A 20,562-nucleotide genomic window follows, 5' to 3' on the forward strand; every position below is an offset into this window, starting at 1 on the left:
AAACTGAGGTTCACAGAAATTAAGTGATCAAAAGCTAGAAACAGCTAACAAAGAGAAAACAATCGTTTCTAATCCAATGTCTCTAGTGCGGAAATTTTCAACCTTTTTTTATCTTATTGCATACATAAACAAATTATAAAAATTCTGCAGCACACCAAAAAAATTTATATTTTGTGTTGATCAGACATAAAAGAAGAGGTAAAATTTGCTTCAATCACACTGGTTGGTTATTGTTGTGCTGGCTGTTGTCATTTCATTTGACAATCTAAAGAAAAAGAGGTCGGTGACCCTGACTAAACAGTCAGGTATTGCATATTTTAAAAATTCTTGTGCCCTGGTGGGGTAGTTCAGTTGGTTAGAACATTGCCCTGAGGCACAGAGGTTGCTGGTTCAATCCCAGGTCAGGACACATACAGGAACAGATTAGTGTTCCTATCTCTCTCTCTCTTTCTTTTCCTCTCTAAAACCAATAAATAAAAAAGTTTTAAACGTAAATATTAAAAAACAATTCTTGTGGCACACATTAAAAATCAGTGCAATAGCCATAAATTGAGCTATTTCAACTCAAACCTTATTTCCTGTATGCACAAACTATAAGATATATATTGAGACTCTGTTCTTAGAAATCCATATGAAAATAGTCATTAATATTAATGACTACCATACCCTGTAATTTTAAGTGTCATTGTAATAATCACTTCATACCAAGTTGTTAATTTAATCTTCATAACCTCATGAGGTAAAAACATTTCATCTTTAACTTACAGATGAGAAAATCTAGACACTAGAGCTGAAATTGGATTTCTGATCGGACTTCATTTCCACGTTATTAAACATAGTTGTACTGTGAAAATATCAAAACTGATCATAAAATTCAGTAAAGATAAAAGAAACCGCAGAACATGTAAACCAAACACAATATGAGAACTGCTCTGTAAATATAAAAGGTTCTGTCCCCCACATATACTTACTTGTCTGGCCAAGGTTTCTTAAAGTGTGAGTTAATGAAACTTAGATGGAAGACATCTTTCTCTGGTAAATCTCCCTATAGAAAATATTCCTCATTGCTCCAAAAATTAGAAAAAATTGTATCTCTTGAATTATGAGAGTTTGTATTCTTTTTGCTTCCCCTTCCCATTAGACATGTTGTTTCTGTGATTTTTTAAAATGTAAAGATGATTGGGAAATACAAAATAAAATTGTCAAGCCTGAATTAATAAAAACTGTATATAATATATGCCAATCACGCATATTTAAGTGATAACCAACAATTGGAAAACTATCAATTTCCAAGTAAACATTAAACTTTAATACTATATATTCAAAATATAATCACTGATTACAAAGTGGAAATAAAGATGATGAATTTCATCAACACAACAAAAATTATTTACTTTTGAGTAATGCAAAAAATAAGCAAAGAAGTCCCTAAACTTAAATTAGAATCTTAAACCCAAAATGAAAATAATTATATCTATATTTTTATTTTGGTATTAAAGAAACACAAAAAGCACATATATAAAACTTCATCATGTTGTACATTTTAAATATGTGCAGTTTGCTGTATGCCAATTAGATCTCAATAAAGCTGGAGAAACCTAGGAAAAATCACTCTATGGTTAGGTCCTGTGGAAAATGCTTTTATAAAGTAGTAAGCAGAAACAGTCACCAGATTTTTTTAAGGCCCACTGCAATTCAATGGCTTAGAAATGTTCAATGTTCTTATCAATATTCAGAACTAGGGTGAAAGGAAAACCATATGAAATAAATAAAATGAGCTTCCAAAAAATTATTATGAGCTGAATCATGGACATAAATGTGAGACTATCTCCATGAATCTGTGTAGGCAAAAAGCAAATATGGCACATAAAAGAAACTTAACTGGACTTCATTAAAATTAAGAATTTCTGACTACCAAAGCTAAAAAGCAAGCTACCGACAAAAGGAAAATATTTGCAACACATATATCTGGCAGTGGACTCATATCCATACTATTAGAAACTTCCTATAAATAAAAAAAAGACTGACAACCCTCATGGACAAAACACTTGAAAAGGCATTTCACTGGAGATATACAAATGTCCAATATGCATATAAAAATTGCTCGACAATATTTACTATAAAGAAATGCAAACTTAAAATCACAATGAGAAATTAATACAACTTCACTAAAATGGCTAAGTGTTTCCAAAAATACAGGACTGGAAATTTCCCACGTTACTGGTTGGGATTTAAATTGATTTACTCTAGAAAACTTTGGTTCTGGCCAGATAGGTAGGTTGGTTAGAGCATAGTCCCCAAGCGCAGAGGTTGCTGGTTCCATCCGGGTCCAGAGCACATACAGGAAAAGATCAAGGTTCCTATCTCTCTCTCCCTTTGTCTCTCTCTTTCTTAAAAAAAACAAACAATAAACTAGAAAATAAAGCTTAAAAAATACTTTTTGGCAGTATCTAGTAAAAACCAGTATGCTCCATGACTGAGCACTTCCAATCTTGGATGTATTTACAACAGGAATGAGTGCTTAAGTCCATGAAAAATAAGGTGACCAACTCTTTTACAATGAAAAGAGAGGATAAAAATAAATTGAAAAAAACAATATCGTAAATAAAAGAAACATTTTATTCATTGCAACAATAATACACTATAATATGATAAATGCATAATAAAAACATTTGTAATGTTTTATATTGTAATTATGCTTACATGCCTATTAATTTTTAATAATTATAATAAAAATAATAATTGTAAGAAAAAAGTACTCATTTAGTAAAACTAAATATCAAACAAAACCACTAATTTGGAGTGATATTCGGGTGTATTTATCATTTTCTAATTAAAAACCGTCTGTTTTATGCAACTATTTAATCATGCGTTATTAATAGATATGGTTTGAGATTAGATTTCCACTTTAAAACTCAAATTTCGGGAAAATACTTGTAAATAAAATTATATGTATTTAAAAATTATTAGATAATGAATTAATAAAACGTGAATTGTGCTTACCTGTCTATGATTAATATTCACCGAGAAGAAAGTAATCGTGAGTCTACAATGTCCTTTGTCCGTGATGGCGAACCTTTTTATAAAAACCGCCTACTTTTGCTGTGCTGGTCAACCTGGCCCCTCCCACCCACTAGTGGGCGTTCAGCTTTCATGGTGGACCAATCGCGGCATGTTTGATTGCTCCGCTACCGCCCACCATGAAAGCTGGACCGCCACCTAGTGGGCAGGAGGGACCAGGTTGACCAGCACTGCCAAAGTGGGCGGTTTTTATAAAAAGGTTCGCCAATCGCGGCGCGCCCTTTGGTTGCTCCGCTACCGCCCACCATGAAAGCTGGACCGCCACCTAGTGGGCGGGAGGGACCAGGTTGACCAGCACTGCAAAAGTGTGCGGTTTTTATAAAAAGGTTCGCCAATCGCGGCGCACCCTTTGGTTGCTCTGCTACCACCCACCATGAAAGCTGGACCGCCACCTTGCGGGTGGGAGGGACCAGGTTGACCAGCACTGCAAAAGTGTGCGGTTTTTATAAAAAGGTTCGCCAATCGCGGCACGCCCTTTGGTTGCTCTGCTACTGTGCACCATGAAAGCTGGACCGCCATCTAGCGGGCGGGAGGGACCAGGTTGACCAGCACTGCCAAAGTGGGCGGTTTTTATAAAAAGGTTCGCCAATCGCCGCGCCGTTTGGTTGCTCCGCTACCGCCCACCATGAAAGCTGGACCGCCACCTAGTGGGCGGGAGGGACCAGGTTGACCAGCACTGCAAAAGTGTGCGGTTTTTATAAAAAGGTTCGCCATCACGGTTGTATGTGCTGGGTCGTGTTTCAGTAAGAAGTACACAAAGCCATTTGCACGATACACGGTGTATCGGTGTATCGGTGTATCGCGCGCGCTCTCTCTCAAGGTCTCCGTTGCGGAGCGCATGCGCTCTTTCAAGGTCTCCCGTGTGGAGCGCATGCGTCTCATAATCGCGTCTCGCGGCACTGTACTGATCCTTGACGAATCATCATGTCAAATACAAATACGTCACATCATACGCAATGGATCAACTCTGCGTTGATCGAATACGAACATTTACAGATTAATCTTCCAGTATCAAAAAGGAGGATACGGAGGAGAACACTTTTCGAGGGAGGACAGAACTTACAAAAGGAAGACTGTCTTCCCTAAAGGACGATTGGTCACCGTAATCGAAAGACATCACCCGAAGGTTGAAGGTTCGTGGCTGCTTTTAGTAATACCCTCAATCTGTAAACAACTCAAAAAGATAAACTGTGGTATAGTAATACAGTGGAGTACTGGTCAACAGTAGGGAAAAAAAACCTTTGCATGTGTGTTTCTCTTGCTGGCTCTCCTCCTGTTGCTAAGGAATAATCAAGGTCAATTCTTGAAGACTAGAGCAGTGGTTCTCAACCTTTCTAATGCCGTGACCCCGCAATACAGTTCCTCATGTTGCGGTGACCCCAAACCAAAAAATAATTTTGGTGGCTACTTCATAACTGTATTTTTGCTACAGTTATGATTCGGAATGTAAATACCTGATATGCATTATGTATTTTCCGATGGCTTTAGGCGACCCCACCGGGGTCGCGACCCACAGGTTGAGAACCGCTGGACTGAAGGGAAAGGAAGAGGAATTGGCAAAGAGATGGGAAAGAACTTATCCCCTCATTCTGAAGCCAGAAACACTCAAACAGAACGAAAGAACAAGAATTACAGACACAAAAGGTAATTTCCAATACAAAATAAGAAATAAGTGTTCCTATTAAACAGCATATTGTACCGTAGTGTGTATGGAAAAAACTGCTTTAACCTTCAGATGTAACTTTACCCCAAAAAAGCCAAATGGTAAAACAAAATCGTTTCCCAAGTAGTCACATGGACATTCATCTTCCAAAATAGATAAACTTAAATAATGCAGAATAACTTTTCTTCGGAAATGTTTGAGTCATCCAACTTGGAAAACTATAAATACAAGATTACATCATTTGAGATTAAGAAATCAGCCCATATACAGTAATTACTTATTAAGAGTTAATTTCTACAATATACTGGCAATTTTTCTTCGTCCCAGACCCCTCCTTACCAGAACCGCTAGGCCCTGGTGGGAGACGGGCGAAGGCTGGGACCCAGGAGGAGCCTGGCACCAGCCCCCTGAAGAGCCGACGCTGATTTCCTCTTCCCACGACCCGGTTGAGATTGACGCGTGGCCCCGCCCCCACGGCAGCGAGCCGCCAAGTCTCTATGGAAACGACTCCCACTTGGGCGCAGCCGGGGCTACAATGGCGGCTGGGGAGCCGGGAAAATTGGGCGGCTATTACTTCAGATACCTGCCTCAGAAAACCTTCCCGTCTCTGAGCACGCGGGAGACCAGCAGCCGGCTCCGCCAGTGGTGAGAGGCCGAGGGGCAAAGAAAGAAGAGCCGCTTGGCCGTGGCCGCGATGGAGTTCGGGCGGCCCCATCCTGAGTGAAGCCGCGGGGCAGAGTGACACCCGCGCGGGGGCGGGGTGGGTTCCGCGGGTGGGACTGGCGAACGTGCCCTCGGAGGTGCCAGCCCCGGGCTGAGCTGACGTGTGTTGCCTTCTCTGCTCCAGGTCCATGCTGGGCAGAATCGAGGCCCAGGCGTTCGGGTTTGACCAGGTGTTCCAGGCCTATCGCAAGGATGAGTTCGTTATGGTTGGTATGGGGCGTGGAGAGTCCGGGGGTCTCTGCTGGGGTGCGTGGAAGTTTTCCCACGTTGGCGTAGATTGTTCTGGACACTCCATTACTCAGTGACGTCGTTTTCTTGGGAGTTTAAAATAACGAAAGGTGCAAATGATAACTTTTGTTTTTCAACTTTTAGAGACTTTATTTTCCATCATCCTCATTTCCATTCTGTTTATAAGTTTGTGGAAGAAGAGCCTAAAACCACTGGGGTTGTTCCTGCCCCGTCAGTGGCCTGAGCAGCGGGGGCCGCAGCCCCGTTCAGCGGCCGGCTCTGCGCCCCGGCGGCAGAGGAGCTGCTGGACAGGGCAAGGGGCTGCCCGCCTTCGGACCGGCCTGCGACCTCAGGCTGGGCAGCGGTGAACTCGGGAGCCGGAGCAGTCCATCCACCCTGAAATCCCTCCTTGGTCACAACCTTTTCAGCAGTGACCCGCTCTTTTCAATCTCTTGAGGTTCTCTGTAGAAGCAGACACCGGGCATGACCTCCCCTTGGCATCCACAGACCTGGTGACCTGCATGCGCACTCCTTTCCGGGCAGCCTGATACATTTGAGAAGAAACTTTTACGTTTTCCATCACCGTACATTAGCTCATCTTCAGTATCCCTCCATGGAGATCTTATAATTTTGGAAAATCAGTCTCTATTTTTGATAGGCACACCTTATTTCTGAGTAGTAGTATCAGGTTTAAAACTAGGCTTAGCCTCAGATTACCTTTGCTTGTTTCTCAAAATCAAATCTACCTTAGTGAGAACAGACTCTAAGAGCAGTTCCAAATGAGAAATTCCAAAAAAGGAAAAATAAGTGTTTAGCTAGAAGTGAGTGCTTTGAAGAGGGAAAAACTCACTTGAAAGTACAAGTTCTGGTGTGTCCGTTAAAATTCAGTCACATTATTTTAATTCCTGAGTTTTTTCTCAGTCAAATGTTAAATACTGTTATGGTTCTGTGATACTATCTTTGCCATTCTTATCCTTCAGGCATTGATTTATTCACTCATCACAAACACTTCCTGAGGGCCTACCATGTGCTAGAAATTCTGTCCTGCTGAAGATACAAGACAGAAAACGACAGACAGGAGCCTGGCTTTCAGGGATCTTACAGGACTGGGGCAACATTGCCAATAAAAAAATCAGATCATCTCATATACAGTGATGAATGCAGTGAAGAAAATAATAGCCAGATTAATAAACCAAAATATTTACTGTGAGGGTGTATTAATTTCTCAGGACTGTAGCAAAATATCACAAATAGGTGACTTAATACAACAGAAATGTATTTTCTCAGTTTTGGAAGCCAGAAGTCAAAATCAAGGTATCAGCAGAGTTATGCTCACTTTTAAATCTGTAGGGAAGAATCAGGGCCCCTCAGTGGCCCCTTCCAGGGAACTCTGACAGACTCTACCAATATGGTCACATGATCATATGTTTTTAAACTTTTAAAAAAAATAGATGTTTTTGTATTCATAGAGGCCCTAAAATTATATAAGCTTAAAGGCCTATAAAACCTGGATCCTCTCAATTTGTTCCCTAGTTAGCTGTCCAAATTTCAGCTGTGCCACTTACAAGCTATATAACATTGGGGAAGTTAACCTCAGCCTCTATTTACTTTTCTGCAAAATGATCACATGCTTGACGCATAAGTACTTTTTTATTTTTTTTAAAGACCCAGTGAGAATTCATTATAATACAATTAAAAAGGATTTAGTGACATTTTTAAATTATGAGATAGCATTATTCCAGACATATCAAATGTTCAGGAATTCCATAAAAAAATACTCTTAAAAAATTACCATTATTTACAATGCTTCCCATATAATTTAGTATATTAAATAAGCCTAAATAGTGTAATATCTCTCATAACAAAGGAGAACAGATCTTTTGAGAATTTTTTTCAGGGGCCCTTTGGAAGATCCAAGAATTCCAAGTCAAGAAAACATTTTGAATTTGATTTTTGCTGTTTGTTTAAAGTATCAAAAGATTTAAAATACTTGATTGAATAGGATCATAGATTACTATAAAACAGGGGTCCCCAAACTACCGCCCACAGGCCGCATGCGGCCCCCTGAGGCCATTTATCCGGCCCCACCGCACTTCCGGAAGGGGCACCTCTTTCATTGGTTGTCAGTGAGAGTACTGTATGTGGCTGGACCGCAAAGCGAGGGGTCACTCACAGTACTACTTCAGGTGACGCGGGACATACGCTTCACAGCTCCGGAAGCGCGTCATATCACTTGTTACGGCAAGCAGTGATAAATATGGAACCGGACATTGACGATCTCATTAGCCAAAAGCAGGCCCATAGTTCCCATTGAAATGCTGGTCAGTTTGTTGATTTAAATTTACTTGTTCTTTATTTTAAATATTGTATTTGTTCCCGTTTTGTTTTTTTACTTTAAAATAAGATATGTGCAGTGTGCATAGGGATTTGTTCATAGGTTTTTGTTTTTTTTTGTTTTTTTTTTCATTTTTCTGAAGCTGGAAACGGGGAGAGACAGTCGGACAGACTCCCTCATGCGCCCGACCGGGATCCACCCGGCACGCCCACCAGGGGCGACGCTCTGCCCATCCTGGGCGTCGCCATATTGCGACCAGAGCCACTCTAGCGCCTGAGGCAGAGGCCACAGAGCCATCCCCAGCGCCCGGGCCATCTTTGCTCCAATGGAGCCTTGGCTGCGGGCAGGGAAGAGAGAGACAGAGAGGAAAGCGCGGCGGAGGGGTGGAGAAGCAAATGGGCGCTTCTCCTGTGTGCCCTGGCCGGGAATCGAACCCGGGTCCTCCGCACGCTAGGCCGACGCTCTACCGCTGAGCCAACCGGCCAGGGCTGTTCATAGTTTTTTTTATAGTCTGGCTCTCCAACGGTCTGAGGGACGAACTGGCCCCCTGTGTAAAAAGTTTGGGGACCCCTGCTGTAAAACAATACTTAGTTATCCATTTAAACAAAGTGACACTTGACCTGTGGTGGCACAGCGCATAAAGCATCAACCTGGAATGCTAAAGTCGCCAGTTCAAACCTGGAATGCTAAAGTCGCCAGTTCAAAACCATGGGCTTGCCCAAGGCACATACAGGAAGTAACTACTATGAGTTGATGCTTCTTGCTTCCCCCCCACCCCCTTCCCCCTCCTCTCCCCTCTCTAAAAATCAATAAAATTAAAAAATATATTTTAAAAAGTGTCAAAGACTTAAACCACAAATACAGAAAGTTATATAGTTGTAAAAAATACTTAGCTCTTTTACTAGAAAAGCCTGTTTTCTTAAATAATCAAAGACCTGATAAAGACATCTTGAAACACAGGAAATTATTGTGATAAAATTCAGAATCCTTGTTTTCTAGGCAGATTATTATTATTTTTGACTTTTTACTTTTCAATTACAGTTCATAGTATTATATTAGTTTCACTAGTACAACCCAGTGATTAGACATTATATAACTTACTAGGTGATCATCCCAGTATATCAGGTACCTATCTGTCCCCATACATAGTTATTACAATATTATTAACTGTATTTTCTGTGCTGTACTTTTTTATCCCCATGACTATTCTAGAACTACCAATTTTTACTTCTGTATCCCTTCACCTTTTTCATCCATCTAACCCCCCTCCCCCATAGCAACTATCAAAATGTTCTCTGTATTTATGAGTCTGTTTCTGTTCTGCTTGTTTATGTTGATTTTTAGATTTAGTTGTTGGTAGGTATGTATTTGTCACCATTTTATTATCCATATTTTTTATCATTATTTTTCTTCTTCTTAAAGATGACCCTTTAACATTTTATGTATACTGGTTTGGTGGTGATGAACTACTTTAGCTTTTTCTTGTTGGGAAAGCTCTTTGATTCTAAATGATAGCTTTGCTGGAGAGAATAATCCTGGTTGCAGATCCTTGCTTTTCATCACTGAAAATTTCTTGCCAGTCCCTCTGACCTGGAAAGTTTTTGTTGAGAAATCAGCTAACAATCTTATGGGAGCTTCCTTGTAGGAAACTAACTGCTTTTCTCTTGCCACTTTTAAGATTCTCTGTCTTTAACCTTTGGCATATTAATTATGATGTGTCTTTGTGTGGGCCTTTTTGGGTTCATCTTGTTTGGGACTCTGTGCTTCCTGGGCTTGTGTATCTTTTTCCTTTACCAGGTAAGGGAAATTTTCTGTCATTTTTTATTTTTATTTTTTTCCATTTTTTTTTCATTTTTCTGAAGCTGGAAACAGAGAGAGACAGTCAGACAGACTCCCACATGCGCCCGACCGGGATCCACCCGGCACGCCCACCATGGGGCAATGCTCTGCCCACCAGGGGGCGATGCTCTGCCCATCCTGGGCATTGCCATGTTGCGACCAGAGCCACTCTAGCGCCTGAGGCAGAGGCCACAGAGCCATCCCCAGCACCCGGGCCATCTTTGCTCCAATGGAGCCTTGGCTGCAGGAGAGGAAGAGAGAGACAGAGAGGAAAGCGCGGCAGAGGGGTGGAGAAGCAAATGGGCGCTTCTCCTGTGTGCCCTGGCCGGGAATTCTGTCATTTTTTAATGTAGGTTTTCAATTTCTTGCTTTTTCTCTTCTGGCACACCCATGATATGAATGTCGGTACTCTTGGTACTCTTGAAGTTGTCCCAGAGGCTCCTTATGCTGTCCTCATTTTTTTTGAACTTTTTTTTTTTTTCTCCTGGTTGGGTGTGTTCTGCTTCCATTTCTTCCAAATCTCGGATTTGATCCTTTGCTTCATCTACCCCACTTTTGATTCCCTGTCTCATGGAGTTTCTTCTTTATATCCTTAGTTGTTTATATCTTTTCTGCTAGGTTCCAGGCATTTCTGAATAATGGTGGTTCTGTAGTTTAGTTGTAATTTTGATGTTGTGAAAATACATGAGTACAACATTTACCTACGCTGCCATCTTGACCAGAAGCCCCATAAATATTTTTGAATATGAAAATAATGCTGAATATCTGGAGAATTGTTATGAAGATTAAATATATATATCACACAAGTATCTGGCTCATATTGTTAAGATTTGTATACTAAATTACAAAGTGCTTTACCTATAACAATATTGACTCCTATTTGCCAGATTCATTTCAGCACTTTTTATACATGTATCACTAATCTTTATAACAATCTGTTAAGTTTGGTATTTCAATCCCCACTTTGTACCTGAGAAAACTAAAGCTTAGAATGGGTAAATAATTTGTGCAGAAATGCTCAGCAAATGGTGAATCCAGGCCTTCTGACTTAAATATCCATGTTATTTCTACTACAAAACTTTATAACTGGCCTTGCCTGTGGTGGCGTAGTGGATAAAGCATCAACCTCAAGTGCTGAGGTCCCTGGTTCGAAACTCTGGGCTTGCCTGGTCAAGCATATACAACAACCAGTCAATGAACAACTAGAATGAAGCAACTGAGTTGATACTTCACGCACCACCACCCCTTTCTCTCCTCTCTCTCTAAAATCAGTAAAACTTTATAACTGAACAAAGGGTATTGCTTAAACTAGAATTCCAGATGTTGGATTTTTCCTTTCTATTTAAAAACAATTATGTTCCAAAGTTCATTGGTGAGGTAGTAAATGGATGGAGAGAAGGAAGAAAACATTCATCTAGCAAACATTTCTTTAGTTCCTAGGTCTGTACAGATGAACAAGACAATTAAAGAGAGGAAAAATTGCATTGCAGAGTGAGCAATGACATCAGGCATATTATATGCCCAAGGTACTGTGGTGGCACAAAAGAGAAAGTGATTGCTTTTAACTGAGGTGGTCAGAGGAGGGTTTACAAAAGACAAGTCACTTGGAAGATGTGAAGAAGTTTGTCAGGTTGACAAAGTAGGGGGACAATGTTAGACAGATGGGTGAAACAATATTTTAGAAGACCCTTTGAGCCATGCAAAGGAGTTTGAGCTTTATCTAGCTAATGAGGAGTATCTGAAAGGTTTTCAACAAGACAGTAAAATGTAAAATACTGTCAGTAAATGTAAAAAAAAGATCAGTAAGGCAGAGCTGTGGAGGATTGCAAGGTAGGACTAGTCTGGAAGCAGTGAGACCAAATTGGAAACTGTTGTCTTTCAAACAGTATATGGTGATATTCTCAAGACAGTAGCACCAAGTTAATAATATTTTTTTTAAAGACAATAGCACTGGAATGGCATGGAGAGGTGTTTATGAAAAAGGCAATACAAAAGGACCGATAAAATACTGAGAGTAAGGCAGAGGTGGACATGTAGGATGACTAAGTTTTTTTATTTGATTGGCGAGTAGCAAATGATACCATTAAATGCATAGAAAATGCAAACAAAATAAGTTCAGTTTAGGCATGCTGAATATGACGTGTAGCCAAGTGGCAATATTCTTGGTAATTGGATAGAAGATCTCACTTTGAGTCTCAAGAAAGCATTGGGCTCAGTATACAGTGATGGCACCATCACCATGGGACTAGGTTAGTGAGGGGAGTCTTCCAACCTAAACTGCAAGGAAGAGCCTTAATTGACAGAGCTCTGGGACTAGGTTAGTGAGGGGAGTCTTCCAACCTAAACTGCAAGGAAGAGCCTTAATTGACAGAGCTCTCCTGAAGGTCTGCACAACACTTCTTATATTTCATGACCAAACTCTACATACATCCTATGGCCACATCCCACAGAGACTAGAAAGTGCAGAGTTTTAGCTAAGCACATGGCTGTGCCAAATAGAATTGGGATTCCTTAAGGAAGAGGAGAGAATTGATATTGGATCAGAAACAAGCAATGTATCATACAGATAATATAGTCAAATATCTACTTTTATTTCATATATGTAGTATATAGTAGACATTACAATTACATAGAAAACATTAATTTAGAAATACTTTTTAAACACATTTTATGAAACAAGTTAATTCAAATCTTCACATGCATTTTATCATCAGTATTTCTTATCACTGTAATAAGTTTATGAATCATCCAGTATTTTTCCAAAGCATATCAGTTTTCCTAAAGTTATTTGAAATAACAGAAATTCCCATCTAAAACCTCACTAGAAATTCTCTAACCCAAAAAAGTAATTGCATACATTAAGGTAGGGTTTGTTATGTTTGTTTTTGTTTTTTTTCTTTAGATGTATAATTTTAATCCCAATAACATAACTATTATATTGATTTATTTGAGGGACTTTTATGAAGACTTACTTCCACTAGCTCCAGGTCATTTAACTGCAGGCCGCTTAGCCTACTTCCATTTACGATACTTAAATGTATTTGTAAGTTGATACCTCCCAGGAAAAATTCCTCCTACTGATTTCTTCAGAAGACCTCAAAAAAGCATTCAAAACCAGTGTTGATTGAAGTTAATTCTAGCTTGTTACCTTTCAAACATGTATGTTATATAAATTAAATAGTTGCACAAAGACTTTATTTTGAAAGACTTTGTAAAGTTTCAAGGCAACTTCCTTTTTTTGTGAGGAATAATTTTAGGGGAAAATTACTTTTTATACTTGGGCATGTATGATACTTGTAACATGTTTATCTTTATTCTCCACCACTAAATGTAAACTCCAGTGGAACAGGGACTTTGTTTTGCCTGGCATAATGTAGACATTCACAAATACTGGTTGAATGTATTAATCTTCACCCCACACACCTGGTCCTCTTCCCTGTTCCCTTTCTCATTAAATGACATTCATTCTGCCTGTTTTATGCATGCAAAATTTCCAGGTGTTATCTTTGACTCTGACTTCCTTTGTCTCTGCTTCCTATATATTCATTGACTCCTTCTACTTCCATACTTCCTTATTTGCTATGGGTTTGACTGGTGTGAATATCAGATTTTCCTGGATTACAACAGCACCATCCCTCCTAACCAGTCTCTATAGCCCTTCAATTAATTCAATTAACAGTGGATAGGGCTTTCACCGGGAAGGCTGAGGTCACCAGTTCGAAACACCAGGTTTGCCCAGTTAAGGCACATACAAGAAGCAACTACTACAGGTTGATGCTTCCCGCTCTTCCCCCCTTTCTCTTTCTCTTTCTTCTCTAAAAGTCAAATCTTAAAAATAAAAAAAATAAATTGTTTTTGACTTGACCTACAAGATCTACTTTAACTCCCTAACCTCTTGAATCTCTTTACTTTCCTTGAATGGGCTCCCCCCTTCTTTCTCACATTACAGACCTTAAACTTGCCATTTTCTCTACCTTAAAACGTATATATAATCTTTCCTGTGTCATGCTAGAGCAAGATCAGAACAGCTTGACTACTAAATTTTCAGGTATCTTTGTTTGCTGATTGCTGAACTGTTGGCAATTTAGAGTCCACCATGGAAATCAGCAGATGCTACAAATCAGGGCTTTTTGGGAGGGAGGTGTTTTCGTTATTAAACATTTACCAGTATGCTTCTTTGCTAAGCTAACTGCTACTCACCTTTCTGATATAAACCTAAATGTTCTTTCTGCATTAACCTTTCTTCCCAACGTCATTAGATTAGGTCCACCTACTATCACATTGTAGACCAGTAGTTTTATTGCTAGCTTTACCCAGTGGCCAGATAAGTTTCTATTGAATGAGTACAAAAAACGTTTTACATAAATGTTAAAGGCACACTTTAAAATTAAATACCCATTGCATTTTGCAGTTATTTGTTACATGTTCTTACAAGCTAATATCTTTTTAAAGTATGATACTTTGTAAAACAAGCCTTAGAACAGAAAACAGGAGAACTCCCATGATCTGTCTGCAATGTGTTACGTACTTCTGTAGCAGCCTGCACTTCTTCATAATACTCAGGCACGTTAGTTAATATCTCCACCTTTAGTCTGTAAACTCCATGAGGTCAGGTACTGCACCCATTTGATTTTGGAATTAAGTTGTGTACTTTTAGTTGAGTAATGCGAGCAGGAGCTAGATACAGAATAATAACAGAGAAGTGAAACTAAGTAAAACAGATAGATTCCTCTTTCAAGAAGCTACATTGCTGACAAAAATTAGGGGATCAGGGAATGTGCAGACTCCAGTTACTTTCAGCCTTCTGTATAGTGCATTTTCATCAATGAAATAAAAGTTGATTTTGCATCTCATTTGCATAATTGAACAACTTTTTGTCATTTCTGATGTTCTCATTTAATAAAAAAAATTAAATGCTTCTTTTCTATATTGCTTCATATTCATTTTGAAATATCCCCTAAATCTTGTGAGCAGTATATTTAGGCCTGACTGGTGGTAGCACAGTGGATAAGAGCATCAGCCTGGAATGCTAAGGTCCCAGGTTTGAAACCCCGAGGTCACTGACTTGATCTTAGGCTCATCCAGCTTGAGCGCAGGCTCAACAGCTTGATTGAGCACAGGGTTGCTGGCTTGAGTGTGGGATCATCAATATGATTTCATGGCTGCTGGCTTGAGCCCAAGTCACTGGCTTGCACAAGAGATCACTGGCTTGCACAAGAGATCACTGGCTCAGCTGGAGCCCCCCCCCCCCCAGTCAAGACACATATGGGAAACAATCAATAAACAACCAAAGTGAAGCAACTACAAGTTGATGATTTTCATCTCTCTCCCTTTCTGTCTCTATCTCTCCTTAAAGAAAAAAAAAGCTATTTAGAAAGTGATGAAAGCTTGAAGTGAATGTCATAATAAGAGATATTTATTGCAACAATGTAAGCACAAAGAAAAACTCATAGTCAATAATCTTTATCCCAATCTAATTCTATCCCCTACCTTTTCCACCCACCCTCTTACCACAACACTACGACCACCACTTCTGAGGTAACTACTGTTAAGTTTTGGTATGTATTCCTCCATGCTTTTCTTTATGATTATATAAATAGAGGCTATATCTTGTTTGTTCGTTTTTTTAATCATACACATTACTTTTTCTTAAGGTTAGGATTAGAGTTAATGTTAAGAGAGGGGTTAGGGTTAGGAGAAGGGTTAGGTTTAGGGTTCCATACATATTACTCTTAAACTACTCTTTTTCTACTCAAAATGCTATGGTTTTCCTTCAGTCAATACAGTAGATGTTTATTGAGTAACTGCTAGGTACCAGGCCTTATTCTATGACCTGGGAATGTAGCAGTAAGAAAAACAAGACTTCTACTACTGTGGAGCTTGCAATCTATTCTATTCATTAACTGCATACTATCTAGTGTAAATGTACTATATTTTGTTCACCTTTCTTCTATTCATAGACATTGAATCTGTTTCCAAGTTTTGACAATGCAAATAATACTATAAAAATTTTCTTATACATAAATCTTAATCTATTCAATATTATTGGTGATTTTGTTTCTGCAGGACATAAAACCAAAAATGGGATTTGTTGGATCATAAGATATTCATGTTCTGATTAATATCCATTTACTTCCCAAAAGGTTGTAAAAATTCATACTTCCATCAGCAGTGTGTGAGAGTGCATATTTCCTGGTACTTTCGCCAAAGTCACCAGTCTTTAAATCTTGCCAATGTAATGGGTAAAAGTGATATCTTCTGGCTTTTATTTTCATTTTGCTCACTGCTCTTGGTGAGTATATTTTCATAAGTTTTTTGGCTATTTGTATTTTTATATGATTTTTATATCCTTTGGTCTTGTTTAAAAAAGGCTTTTTAAAATCTTAGTCATCAGGGATGTCAGCCCATTTTTTTAAAAAATCATATTTGTTGCAAACGTTTGTTGCAAAATCTGTTGCTTTTCTTTTATTGCTCATCATCAACATCAATTTTTACTGACTAGCACCTTTTTTTTCTTTCTTCTTTTTAGAGAGAGATGGAGAGAGGGATAAACAGACAGGAAGGGAGAGAGATGAGAAGCATCAACCCATTGCTGTACTTTAGTTGTTCATTGATTTGATTACTTTCTCATACATGCTTTGACCAGGGGGCTCCAGCTGAACCAGTGATCCCTTGCTCAAGCCAGCAACCTTGGGTTCAAGCCAATGGCCTTGGGCTTCAATCCAGCAACCTTTGGACTCAAGCTAGTGATTATGGGGTCATGTTTATGACCCACACTCAAGCCAGCAACCCCTGCTCAAGCTGGTGAGCCCACAGTCAAGCCAGTGACCTCAGGGTTTCAAACATGGGTCCTCAGCACCTCAGGTCAATACTCTATCCACAGTGCCATTGCCTGGTCAGGAATGCTCAGTACCTTTTAAACATATATGTGATTTGGGGGTAATTTTATTTTTAGGAAGTCCAAAGAAGAACCCAAAATATTTGTTGCCTCCTTTGAACTCAGAGCATAATCCTGGGGTTCAGGTTTGCCCATCAGCCTTATCAGTGCAGGCCTGAGATTTGAGCAACTGAAGGGAAGCAATGCACAGAGAATCCATTTTACAGCAGAAGTAATGGCAGAGGCATCAAGTTTCCAGGCAGGGCAGTCCTGGCCCGGCAGTGGCCTTAGTGAGGAGAACACATGGTGATACCTTCCTTTAGTGCTTGGTGGGGCTGCAGGAAGGATGACTGTTTCTTCATCTTGGCAATTCTGTATATGATTTTGGATTGTTCTCAGGGCACAGCCTTTAGCTGATTCTCTCCACCTCCTGAAAAGTATGTGGACTGCCTGAGATACTTTATTAAGTGTCTCTTCTGATCTTTTCAGCCAGAGTCAGCTTCTGGTGCTTGAAACTAAAACTCTTGCCTACTTTATTTTCTTTTGCCATATAGAAAATTTTCATTTTTACAAAGTTAAATCTATGGCTTATCTATGGTCTCCCTGGATAGCATTAAATTGATAGTCACTTTTAAATTTAGATGTAGTTGGTGATTGGTGGTGGTAATTATCAAGACAATTAATTGGGAAAACAAGACTGAAGGAAAACAAAAAATTTCAAACATTATATAACCTCCTTTTTACTGTAAATCATTTTTTAAGTGTCAAAGATATCTATACTTTGACATACAGTGTTGTTCAGACTGTTACAACTTGAAGGTAATAAAACATTTCTTTATAAAGCACTTATTACTTACTTTGCCAATTTAAAGTTGTTTTTCCCCAATTACATTAAATGAGATTTTACTATAGTTATTTTAGAAGTTAATTTTTATTATTATTTATAATAAAGCATCTAACTTATTTTCCTCAAATTTGTATTTTAGGCTTTTTTCAAAGACCCAAATGTTATTCCCAATTTGAAGATGCTTTCAGATTCTGGACAGTGGATTACGTTAGGTAAATAAAATTTATTTTTATTTTTTCAGATGAGTATTTTATTATTATAACAAATTTTTTTCCTGAGGAATATTTATTAAAATACTAATTGTGAATAGTCATTTGTTTGGTAACATCAAGGTCGAGTATAACCAGCTGTGCCAGGCCTGCCCTGCACTGTTCTCCTGGCTTAGCACATGAGAGCAGTTTTTCTTTTTTCATTAATTTAGTATTTCTTTTGTGCCAGATACAGAGGACATTAGGGTGAATAAGAGAAGACCTGTACTCAGAGAACTCATTATGCAAAAAAATCTGTGTAGTAATGTATCACAGGTGCTACCATAGCAGAGGGAGCAAAAGGAGGGAAGTGGCCAGTGCTCCACAAAGGGCAGGGGTCTGGTAAGAAAAAGTCCCCTGATTTGAGGATGCTTGGGGCAGAGGAGTGGATGTCTGATAGGAACAGCCACTATGGAACATTCTTTAAAAAACAGTAATACCTGTAACCACAGTGAATTTAATTTAGAAACAGTAATATATTAAATTTTGGAGGTGTCTTAAATTCTCAAAAGGAGAACTTTCTATGGCTAATGTTTTTATGGCACATTGAAACACAGCTAGAAATCTTTAAAGAAAATTACACAAACACTTAGAAACACTCAGATTTCTAAATGACTCTCAGGTCAAGGGATAAATCAGCGTATTAATAGAGTTTTTGAAATTTTGAAAACAAAAACATGAATAATGTATATTTTTTAAATTTCTATTTTATTTTTATTTTTTAAATTACAGTTGACATACAATATTATTTTAGTTTCAGGTGTAAATCTCTCTGATTAGACATTCATATAACTTATGAAGTGATCACCTTGATATGTCTAATACCCATGTGACACCGAACAGTTATGACAGTATTATTGACTACTTTAAATCCCCATGACTGTTTTTATAATTAGCAGTTTGTACTTCTTAATCTCTTCACCTTTTTTACTACCCCCTAAACCCCCTCCCAATAGCCAACCATCAATTTGTACATAAACACTATATTTTAAATTTTGGATTGAAGCCTCTTAACAATCATCATTCCATTTAGAAGGGAAATCTGGCTGGTAATGTGAATTCGTACTCAAGAAAAAGCAAGTTGGTTTTAAATTGGATGGGGTTGTTTTGGTGAATTGCATTTTATGGAATTCTAGTAGCCTTGCACAAAAATAACTTTTCTTAGTATTAGTCAAAAACAAGATTACAAACAGTTCATGATGTTAAACTTACTAGGTCAGATTTTATTGCTTTTGGCTAAAGGGTACTGCAAAATTTATAGAGTAAAAAGCTGGTACAGCATGATCTTCAGACTACTTACAAAGTTAAACTGAGTGAGCAAATATATTTACCACTTCAAAATCTTCAAAAGGAAATAATCAGAGCCAGGTATCACAGTGTTTATAAAGCATGTTTGCAGTAACCAGTCAACTCATTTACAAAAAATAAGGTTCATTAAAAAAAGTATTCAATCCTCCCTCGTATTGGTACATACTTCAAAAAACACTTTTTTCTATTTTTTAAAAAAAGGCATTGCCAAAAGAGAGATTCTAAAACTCTCCATGTGCTGACAGAATCAATTAGAAATACCTTGAAAAATAGTGAAGAAGATTCTCATAGCACTCATTTCAGAAGCAGACATTTCCAGTGGATTGCTAGTATTCTTCAATTAGCTTGTTTTTATCTCCCCCTACTTACTTTCCTTCCTCTGAAATATAGTCATCATCTCTCTAATTTTACTCTGGGGGTGTTGGGCAAATAAGTTTGTAAAATTTGTGTTATTTGATTCTGCTCACTTTTATTGTTAAAAATGGCCGCTGCCCAAGTGAAACGGCTAATTACCTTCCTGCTTGGGAAGGGGCTTTGTTATGCTAATGTGTGCTGGAGGAGGGTTTTTTGCGCCAAAAAATTTTAAGAAAAGTTTGTGAAGAAGGAGGAGGCCGGAGGCCATTTTTGCAGAGAAGCAGCCAAGATGGCAGGTGCTGAAGAAGAAGATAGTTTGTGCAGAGATAAGGAGATGGGGAACCAGAGGGTACTGAGCTGGTGGAGGGGGGCAGGGGCTTTGATTCTAGGAAAACCCGGAAAAGATTCTCCTGGTTGTGGAAACGGAGAATGTGTGAGTGGGTTTTAGAGCCCTTTGTGTTTTTTCTCACCAGCCAGGTGCGAGGATAGAATAAAAGGAATGGCCCACCAGTTTTCGGCTCCACTGTTTCTCTACCGTGTGTCCGAGTTCAATGAGAACCTGCATATGCCTGGCTGTGACAGCGACCTTTAACTACTGGCCTTACAGGGGGCCTTGATAAATGAAGAAACAGCTTTTTAAAATGAGATAAAGAACATTCTTCTAGCAAGTGAACCAATGTTAAAGGGAGTGAGAGGGAACCTCCCCCACTTCCAGTTGTGCTGCTGCTGCTGTTGTCAGTGCTGCTTCATCCTCTCAGCCAGCTGCCTTTGTTACATACCTTGCCATTTTTTAATTTACATGCTATAATGGGTGCTTTCTATGTGCTTAGCTAACAGCATTATATATATTATTCTCAAAACAACTCTGAGAGGTATTATAGATCCATTTCACAAATGAGGAGTGAGAGGCATGAGCTAAGTAATTTGCATAATTTTACACAGCTGGCTGGGTAGAGTTAAGATTCAGATCCAGACTCTGGAATTTAAGACCTTGACCACTGCACCATCCTGCCTCTGCCACTTCCACATTAATGAGGTTGCCAGAAAAGCACCAACTTA

At 38.9% G+C, this 20,562-nt stretch overlaps 1 protein-coding gene across 2 annotated transcripts in view; it reads left to right on the forward strand.

The window, feature by feature from the left end:
• Positions 1–4,049: 4,049 nt before the first annotated feature.
• The window catches only part of CFAP300 (cilia and flagella associated protein 300), a 33,588-nt gene continuing 17,075 nt past the window's right edge, over positions 4,050–20,562 (forward strand). The window contains exons 1-5 of one of the 2 annotated variants that reach the window (XM_066371448.1): positions 4,050–4,214; positions 4,570–4,725; positions 5,072–5,389; positions 5,592–5,673; positions 17,733–17,805. In XM_066371448.1, coding sequence (XP_066227545.1) covers positions 4,646–4,725; positions 5,072–5,389; positions 5,592–5,673; positions 17,733–17,805 — 553 coding nt within the window. In that variant the 5' untranslated portion in view covers positions 4,050–4,214; positions 4,570–4,645. Of the gene's footprint in view, positions 4,726–5,071; positions 5,390–5,591; positions 5,674–17,732; positions 17,806–20,562 lie in introns of both variants that reach the window. The other variant, XM_066371440.1, reaches the window with a different exon arrangement.

Source organism: Saccopteryx leptura, chromosome 1 (assembly GCF_036850995.1).
Source record: "Saccopteryx leptura isolate mSacLep1 chromosome 1, mSacLep1_pri_phased_curated, whole genome shotgun sequence".
In the NCBI taxonomy this organism is placed as follows: Eukaryota; Metazoa; Chordata; class Mammalia; order Chiroptera; family Emballonuridae; genus Saccopteryx; species Saccopteryx leptura.